The sequence below is a fragment of the Prosopis cineraria genome, unplaced genomic scaffold, assembly GCF_029017545.1.
Source record: "Prosopis cineraria cultivar Desert tree isolate PC_DT_omini unplaced genomic scaffold, ASM2901754v1 PC1, whole genome shotgun sequence".
NCBI lineage: Eukaryota > Viridiplantae > Streptophyta > Magnoliopsida > Fabales > Fabaceae > Prosopis > Prosopis cineraria.
Window position 1 is genome coordinate 49,180,462 of NW_026555332.1, and position 9,053 is coordinate 49,189,514.

At 40.6% G+C, this 9,053-nt stretch overlaps 2 protein-coding genes across 5 annotated transcripts; both read right to left on the reverse strand.

Annotated features, from left to right (window-relative positions):
* Positions 1 to 84: 84 nt before the first annotated feature.
* On the reverse strand, positions 85 to 3,288 carry LOC129288171 (fasciclin-like arabinogalactan protein 15). The gene is made up of 3 exons (XM_054924599.1): positions 1,796 to 3,288; positions 440 to 569; positions 85 to 344 (listed from the first exon to the last, which is right to left on the reverse strand). The coding sequence occupies exons 1-2, from the start codon at positions 3,117 to 3,119 to the stop codon at positions 514 to 516; spliced, it is 1,380 nt and encodes a 459-aa protein (XP_054780574.1). The 5' UTR covers positions 3,120 to 3,288; the 3' UTR covers positions 85 to 344; positions 440 to 513.
* Positions 3,289 to 4,560: 1,272 nt separating this feature from the next.
* LOC129303913 (E3 ubiquitin-protein ligase RHF2A-like) lies at positions 4,561 to 8,818 on the reverse strand. 4 transcript variants are annotated; one of them, XM_054943515.1, is made up of 11 exons: positions 8,636 to 8,818; positions 8,425 to 8,498; positions 7,945 to 8,017; positions 7,572 to 7,709; positions 7,422 to 7,468; positions 6,526 to 6,588; positions 6,331 to 6,439; positions 5,873 to 6,228; positions 5,670 to 5,777; positions 5,177 to 5,529; positions 4,561 to 4,901 (listed from the first exon to the last, which is right to left on the reverse strand). In XM_054943515.1, the coding sequence occupies exons 4-10, from the start codon at positions 7,698 to 7,700 to the stop codon at positions 5,229 to 5,231; spliced, it is 1,113 nt and encodes a 370-aa protein (XP_054799490.1). In that variant the 5' UTR covers positions 7,701 to 7,709; positions 7,945 to 8,017; positions 8,425 to 8,498; positions 8,636 to 8,818; the 3' UTR covers positions 4,561 to 4,901; positions 5,177 to 5,228. The 4 variants fall into 4 exon arrangements, with proteins under 4 accessions (XP_054799490.1, XP_054799474.1, XP_054799482.1 ...); XM_054943499.1 differs by lacking the exon at positions 7,945 to 8,017; XM_054943507.1 differs by lacking the exon at positions 7,945 to 8,017 and having other exon boundaries at positions 5,670 to 5,774; positions 8,636 to 8,817.
* Between the last annotated feature and the right edge of the window lie 235 nt (positions 8,819 to 9,053).

Genomic DNA, 9,053 nt, shown 5'->3' on the forward strand with positions numbered 1-9,053 from the left:
ACATTGGAGAGGAGTTTCATGTAAAAATGGGAAGAGAGAATAGAATAGGAGTAGATTATGTATGAATGTAATTCACGCAGACAGTGAAAAAATTTTGCAATCTGGGATGGAGAGAAGTGTCGTATTTTCAAGGTTATTTATGCATACAAAGGGACAGAGGCAGAGACAGAATCAACACCAAAAAGAAAAGTAATAAAAAAATGGCATGTAATTACAGTATGTAAAGCAAAATGACAGAAAATTTTATCCTCTGAGATTTCCACGGAAATCCTGCCATCTTCATCGCTCTCTCCAATTGTAAATTCAAGATGCATCCTTTTGTATTGAACTGATTACTCCTACAACTGCATTACGTAGTTGAAAATAAACACTGTTACTTTAACTAAAATAATGAATGAGGCAAGATGTAAACCATGCAACGAAAAGTTAGTGAGCTTACCATATAACAATTTGTTTACATAAATTTACCCCTTTATTATTTTTTTAAATTTTAAATTTTTTTAAGCGATTTAATTAGCAGACTCGTCCAAAAGCTCCAAGCATGCTACAGGCTACTTCCAGCAACTTCCCTGCACATGAAATTAGGCAAATAAAATTGTAAGTCAACTGATAACGAGGTATTGGACAGCTCCCAACGTATTGAATAAGAAAATAATCACGATAGAAGCAAGTTGATTTTTGTATCTTTCAAAAGTGTGTATCAAATAACTAATCGTAGAAAAACAAAACAAGGCACTCAAGACTTGGAAGTTAAAAAAGAAACATGCCATTTGACCATAAATAAAATACATAAAAGATACGAAACAACAAAAACAAGGGGTGGATGATTTGCCTGACAGACTGTGTCGGCAGCTAAATTGAGGTGGGTGCAGAAATAAAACAAGGGTCACAGCTTAGCAGGCTGAATTATTTTTTACATGCAAACATGTTGAGACAAGGGAACAGAATCATGGAGGAATTTTAATGATCATTCAGAGATTAGAGATTCACGAGACAACACTTTCTTCTCAATCAGATGATTTGCCCTGCACCCCACAAACTACACCACCGTCTTGGGTCTTAACAGCTGTTTTAACTTTTAACTAAGCAGAACTTCTCCATTTATATTATGAAGACCAAACGCCTTAAAATTTAAAACCTACAAGTCTACTGTCGAGAATTCAATATAAATGCAATAAATTCACCATATAACCGGGTCACAAATTACACTTGATAACTAGACTACTAGTCTACAGTCAGGTAGTCCGCCATCACATGTTGTATTCCAGAATTGGCACCTGTACCGCGAAGCTATGCTGCTTCCAGCCTTCCCAGAAACCACTGTGCATACTAAAAGCTTTAACAAATTCAAAACCGAAAGTAAAATACAGCAGCAGCAATAAAAAATGGTACCAGGATCCCATCTTCCTTGCCACGCGGATGGTCAACATAGAAGTTGCCAAATTCTATGACCCAAATAACTTTTCCCATCTAGTTTCTATCGATCAGACTAACCCAGAAGATGCTAGATTTCCATTTTTGCCATTCACATAAACCCCCCCATCTCTTGAACTTTCTCATGTCAATTTGCAGCAGGTACTAAAAACATTCTATTGTTTTCTACCTCGGTCACTTTCCTAAATGCCTCAGCAAAGAACAATAACTGAGGGGACCAAAACCCTAAATTATCAATAAAGTTTCAAAATGGGCTTCCCCATGACCCCGGAGCCAAAAGCAATGAAGAACGTAACATAAATAGTTAAAAGATATTTAACAGCTGGTAGAAAATCTAATAGAGAGATGCATCATATCATACCTCTCCTTGGTTTGTTGGCAACTTTGACGACTGGTACTGTTTTTCGCTCAGTCTTTGGCTCCTCTTCGGCCGGGAAAAGAACTCCATCAATACCCTGTACTGAAATTCTCCCATCTGTATATATATCAGGATCAAACAGGTAAGCAGACCCTTCACCTTGCCCAAACTTCACTGACCCATCAGCCTCCTGAGCCACAACCTTATGTGGCAACCGCAGCGTGTCGTACCGTACTTTCCCGAACCTCCTCACAGCATTGTACATACTCTCCTCCGTCTGATACTCCGGTATGATATGGTAGTAGATTATTTGCTCCGGTGCACCCGGTTCACTCAATTGGTCCGTGGTCAGCTTCGCCATGGCCTCGTCATTGGGAGCCAACACCGTCAGGACATAACCCTCTGAGACTAGCCTTCCCATTTCGGTGGCCAAAGATGTGAGGTTAACCAGAATATCTGCCATTTCGTTGTAGCCACCGTAATGCAACAGTGTATGAATGAAGTCTTTCACCTGACGCATGCCATTGAAGTGACCGTGAGGACCACCGGGTCCGGGTGCCGGTGCCGGAGCGAGGGAAGGACCCGGGGCCATGGCATCGTAAATGGGCAACACAGGAGGAGCCCCAGCGGGCACAGGGGCCGGTTTCTTCAACCGGTGGGTCCGGGGATCCACCTCCGGCGCACCCTCTGGAAGTACCGCCGATATGTCCCGCAAATTCCTGCGGCGATTAAAATCCTCCTGCACCGATCGCGGAACCAAAAGCCGCTCAATGCCGTGAATCACACCGTCCGGACGGACGACGTCGTCGGGGCGAACGATGCCGGCCAGACCAACAATCTTATTATCAGGACCCTTGCTCGCCAAATGCAGGTGGTCGTTGCACAAGGTCTGGTGCGGGACGGCTCCAGAGCTCTCAGCTGGCCAGTCAGTGGAACCAATTCGTTTGGGCACAATGTGATACATGAGAAGGGTCTGTAAAGACCTGAGATTCCCGGGCTCGAGCAGGAATCGCTTAAACTCGGGGTCAAGCTGACGCTCCAGAGCTTCATTTCGGGGGGCGAAGATGGTAATATTGTGAGCGCCCACAGTGTCCTCAAGTTTTTGAAGAAGAAGCGCCTTCTCGACAAGCTCAGCGAGCTCAGTATAATGAGAATCGAGAAGAGCGACGAGAACAGAGTTGGAGTTAATCTGAACGGAGCCGGAAGAAGAAGATAATTTCTGGGCGGAGAGGAGAGGCAGAAGGGAAAGGAAGAGAAAAGCGGCGAGACAGAGGAAGAAGGAGCGGGAGGAGGGAACACCAGGGCAGAGAGGAGGCAGGGTGGCCATGGTGTTGAGGTTAGGGTGAGAGGAGGGCCTGAAGTGAATGGATGAATTATTGAGAGGCGAGTGAAGTGGGGGCGCTTGGTTTGGTGAGAAGGGAGGGAGATTGCTTAATGGCGGAGGAGGGAAAAGAGAAAGAGAAGACTTGGGGAGCAGTTTTTGCAGAGACTTAAAAAGCAATGAAAATGGAAGGCGCAGAGAGACAGACAGGGAGAGTTCGGACAGCCTGTGAGTGGGGACCACACGCTCGCACTCAAAGGTGAATGCCAGTTTTCAATCCCACCTCATTTATTCCTCAATCATTTATTCATTAGTTACTGCCAGTGCTAATCCTTCCCTGTCACAGTGTTAAGTGTTAATGGCTTCCCTTAACCTTCTGTTCACTGCATTTCTTTTTACATTATTTTTGTCTTGATAATAATATGAGAGAAAATCTTGAATTATGAATATTCCAGGCCAAACCACCCTGCCTTTTTGTTTGGTTAAATCCGCTTATTTAGTCTTTAAGTTACCTCTATCTATTATTAAAAATTAGTCGTAGAATAATACTCTATATTGGACTTTTCTTTTTTTTTTTACGTGTGATGATAAATCCATTGGCAAAGGTAAAAGGAGTGGGGGGAGAAATGAAGTGAAACGTGGGAGAATAGCGTCAGGCGAAGTGTCGGTGTTGGGAGAAATGAGAAATGAATAAAAATGGCCTCATTTCTACGCTAAGCTGCAAATCAATGTCTCGGCTCGCTTACGTCCTCCTCCAATCGCCCCTCTCCTGCGTGACGCTCACCTACCCTATGATTTGGTTCCTTCATCCTCCTCTGTTTGGACTTTAATTTAATGAGCCTCCAATAATGTATGCGTACACACTATATGAAATCATGAAATATCAAAACGGCGACGTCTCATCCGTCGGTGGTTCCTTTGTCCTCGTCCTCTCTCACCAGTTACCCCGTACCTGCCCTTTCCCTTGCATCTTTTTGGTTTATTTATTCCCCTTTCTAAACTATCTCACATTTTTATACTTCTTTCTTTATATATTTCCCAGAGCATGACCTCATGTCGAAAGACATTATTTTATGTCCAACCTACTTCGTCTGTGATTTTTCACCTCTTCTACTTTCACAAACAGTAACCCGGAAAAGGTCAGACTTTGAAGGATTTGCTTCACTTACTTTTCACGCACGTTCATTTCCTACTTTTACATTCGCCAGGTTATGAACTTACGTCATTATAGCCTTCGTTCCACAAAAGGAACTCTATCAATTAACGTCCATGCGGCGATTGCAAAACCAATCTAAACTGCTTGTGCTCTTTCACGATCGTCGTCGTGGCATTAATTTCATACTTGGATTGATTAAACCATTCATACAGTATTCGGGGGCCCGATTAATTCCTATTACAATCAAGTCAATATAGATTGACTTTGTGCCAACAGAGGGCGTGCTGGAAATAGCACAAGTGGAGTATATATCACAGCATAAGATAACAAAAGAAAGAGTACAGATTATGGACAAAAGACGCAGCGAATTGGGACGCCCCTCTTCAAGATAAAATCATGTTCAGGGTAGACGCCGATTCCTTAAATACGCAGTAATCATCAATTGCTGGTCGGCACCATTTTCTATAGCATATTTACATTTTATTTTTTAAAAAAAAAAATCAATCATACATAACTTGAAGCACAAGTGTCTTTCAGATACTAAATTCTATTGCAAATTAGAGCATATAATAGCCATGACTATGCCCAAATCATCTGCTCCTCAGCATGTCATGTCTGGAGTATTAGTTAGCCTGCAACATCACAAGGGCTTCAGTTAACAGGGTTTAAACCATGCTTCGTGCTTCATAGATGGAAATGAAAAGCAAATTATTAGAGACTCCTGCTAATACCCCATTAATAGTACTCCCACTAGAGTGCAAACATATCCCGGAGTGAAAAGACAGTGAACAGAAACATCGAATATGCATAACCATAACATTATCATCAAAAGCTAAGAGTACTCCTTAACTCACGGACACCAATGCTGTCTTGGCTGAAACTGGAAGGTGAAGGTCAAGAATCTTACCTTCAAATATGAGATGCTGAGGAAAGATGCAATAGCAGAAACACAACAGATCTCAGTCTGAACGTGGGCCAGCAGAACAAGCAGCTGGAGCGTTGTCACGCAGAGCATTAATCTCACGAGCTTCGGCATTGTTTGGGTTGCTTGTCTCTGCAGCCAAATGATTTGACAAAGAGCTATCCCCTGCCCTATCATTCTGTTCTCTTGTTTCAAGGCGCTCCATCAATCGGGACACACTAGCAATTCCAGCGTTCAACTCTCTCCTAACTTCTGAACCAATATCAGACATGGACGTACTACGAGAGAACAGCTTTTCCCTCCATCCCCTTGCGCCCTTTGAAATAGTCTCTTTGTATCTTTTGATAACAAGTTAATATCAGTTACGTTGATTTGATCAAAAACAAAAGTAGTTCATCCACAATGCGTGTTTTTTTATGTGTAGTACACTATACTATCACGAACAACATCCAAATAGTGGCTTCCAAAGTAATCGTACCTCATAGACACTGAACCAAGTCTGGATCGCAGAGACTCGGAAAATGACTGAAGTTCTGATGGTCCTGCTCTGCCCTGGTCAGGAGGCACAGAATGGACAGCGGAGCTGCTATATGCAAAGACATGCAACATGTATGAAAGTGTGTAACATCGCTAAAGCGCACAACTAGTAGTGTCCATTAGGAAATATGATGTTATAGTTACCGATCATTAAAAAGAATTCCTTGACGATTTGCCTCCGTGACAGTAGATCCAGCAGGTAAAGAACCCTGTGTTTGAAGGTTTGGGATCTGCTGTGATTGTTCATCTCTTTCAGATGTAAGAGGGGTGGACGGATTTATTACAGGAATTGCAGTTGGTTCGGTCCCCCCTCCAGCAGCAGAGACAGCACCAGGTGGAGGAGTTGAGAACACTATGAAGGGAGGACGACCATGAGGATATGATCTAGTCCTATTTCCTTCTCTCCGACCAAGGTGGCGAGCTCTTCCCATGGCTGTAGCAGCAGCTAAATGTTGCATTATCCTCTCTTCAATATCTGCTTCACTTACTCCCATGGATAACTACAGAAGGAGAAAGATCGCAAGAAATACATAATGATAGAATTGTGATGTGCAAAAGATAAGAGAGAATCAAATTAATTCGAATATTCATAAATAACTGACATGCTGCAAGTCAAAACCACCAAGACCCAGATGATGGAAAACAGCTGCATTTCTTGAAGAAGTAACTCTCAAATTCCTTTCCTGAACCACTGCCTCAAATAATTCTTGACTGATAATAATATACATCCAAGTTTGAAAGCCGTCCAAATATATATAAACACACAATAGATCTCCAAACAAAAGTCATAATCAAACCTGGTAGAATCCTTGAAACTAATAGACTGCCAACACATAGGGCACTGGGAGCTCCTCTGACACCTACAAATAATAGCACATCCTCTTCCATTTTTAGAAACATAAACATCTAAATAATTCACAAGCGTCAGCACTCAGCAGCTCAAAAGAGCCAGCTTTTAGAATTGAAAAATTGAAAAATTAATGTGCATGAAAATTGTAAATTACACAGAAATTTAACAGCAAGCTAGTAAGGGAGAAACAAAAATTTATTCATACAAAGTCAACCTATTTGGAAAGTTGTGCTTATTTCTATAGTTTCTTTTCTTTTCATAGGTTACAGCAATTTGTAGGTGGTATTCAGTTTATGGATAAATGACATGTAAGTTACAAAAAAGTGGCAACGGATTCATAATCACCATGTAGACTAGATTAAGAAGCCAGTGATACTATTAGATGAACTCGCTATGGTTCACGTGCATCTTAAAATATTAGTGACCAGTTACTTATAAATGGGTAATGGCATGCTGATAGTCTGGTGGTGATAAATTTAGGAGGTTACACCGTTATAGTAAATTTCTACCGGTTTGCTTGGTAAGATGAGACTCAGACATTTCGCACCAAAGAAAACTATAATTAGAAATTAAATAGTTGGCAAAATTATTGAATGGGATGTTCAAGGAAGTCAAATTTGGCTCCGTTTTGATAGCAAACCATTATACCAACCTTTTCACCCTTCCATGTCTAAACAATATGTTGATATGAAATATAAAATGTATACAACGTTGAACTACTCACAAGTCATAAATAATGTGTTATGTTACATCATTGTCATTGATACCCAGCACAAACAATAGGAATCATAAACCATCATTACATAAAATCCGAGACACACGCACACATATAAAAAGATGTACCATTCAAGAATGCACTGCAGGTGAAAGTCATGCTTGCAAGTAGTAACCTGAAAAACAAGAGAGCATAGAAGTAAACAAATGTTTTTGAAATAAAATCATACTTGCCACGTAACTGAATTTGTACAACGACAGTACACAACTAAAAATTACCGTTGAAGGATTGCTTTCACTAAAATCCTCAAGGCATATGCTGCAAGAGTCATCACATGCTTCTTGAATGCCCCCTTCCACGAATGCTGCAGCTGATGTCATACGACTTCCATTGTTCTTGTCTTCCATGTCCGGAACCTTCAATACATCAGCCCAGATTTCAGAGTCAGAAAATGTAATCCCTTGTTGCCCTTTGAATACATCATATTGACAACATAAACAAAAGGGAATGTATTCTAAGTCATTGTCCAAATTGGACAGAAGACTCCCAATTAGCTTATAGTCCCCCAGCATATTACTCCTTCAGAATCACTGAACCAAAATCCCCAACACAGATAATATCATCTTTTGCAAAGTAATTGGCGCAACTTACGTCAAAAGAGAGCCCACTAATACCGTTATAAACCCAATAAATGAATGTAGCATCCACCAGTAATGCATGCACTCTGATAAGATCGAAAATTCTTCATTATAGGTTTCCACAAGTTGAGTTAATAGCGTTAAAATTTGTATCGTTTCGCTAATGTAAATTCGTAATACAAACAAATGCTAGCCGCCTTGAAAATACTAGTACAAGCCACGATCCTCATATCAAAACTACGCCTCAAACAAGCTGTCATCCTCTAAAGTTATCCAGAAAAAGTTAGCTGTTATGAGGAATATCATCACAAGATTCAAGCTCAGAGGCAAAAAAAAAAAAAAAAACTTTTGGAGACAGAGAATTTATTGGAATCAACCCCGGTGAGAAACAAAGACCCTTTGGGATTGAATCCAAACACGGAGACAAAAAGAGAGGGGAGCCTTGATAGCTCTAAGGAGTTGGAATGCAAACAAAAATAATTAATGGGTTTACCTCCATTGATAATTGGCAAGCTCCAGAAAATAGATCAGGAAACGAAGGGAGCACACATCAAGAGGAGATCGAGCCTTGAATTCGCAGCCCAGAGAATGTAAGAGATAGAAAGCAAATGAAACGAAAACCCAAGAAATGAAAGGGAGAAATTATGACAAAAATGGAAAAAGAAGACGATAATGTAGAACACGAAAGAGAATGGGTCTTGTACCTTCAATCATGGGTTTATTTTCTAATTTTTTCTGTGAGCGTTGGAAAATGAAACAAACCCCTTCTTCGCCCCCACAGGCACAGCATCAAATGGGTACATCAAATGAAACAAACTCACCTGTTTGGCTTTCTTCGCCTTCAAATCACCCAATGCCTCCCTCCCCGCATATATTCTTTTCTTTTAAAAAAAACAATATTTTCTTCTTTTCCACCTCCTTAAACCTTTGATAAAAATTAGATGGTCCTACGCTCTCAATTATATCAAGATAAGATTCCGTTCTCCTGACAAATTAATTAATTAAGGTTCAAAAAATGGCAGGGTTTGTGAATTGCTCTGTTGTACTCCCGTCCTTACTATCAAATACTTTCAATTATTTTAAGTATTTAAAAAAAAATTTATATCAAAAAAATGTGAGATA

Coding starts and splice junctions, on each gene's coding strand:
- LOC129288171 (XM_054924599.1), bottom strand. CDS start 3,119: ATGGCCACCCTGCCTCCTCTCTGCCCTGGTGTTCCCTCCTCCCGCTCC. Junction 570..1,795: donor TGCCAACAAACCAAGGAGAG/GTATGATATGAT, acceptor TTTCATGTGCAG/GGAAGTTGCTGGAAGTAGCC.
- LOC129303913 (XM_054943499.1), bottom strand. Junction 7,469..7,571: donor GTGAAAGCAATCCTTCAACG/GTAATTTTTAGT, acceptor CTTGTTTTTCAG/GTTACTACTTGCAAGCATGA. Junction 6,440..6,525: donor AGTTTCAAGGATTCTACCAG/GTTTGATTATGA, acceptor TATTATTATCAG/TCAAGAATTATTTGAGGCAG.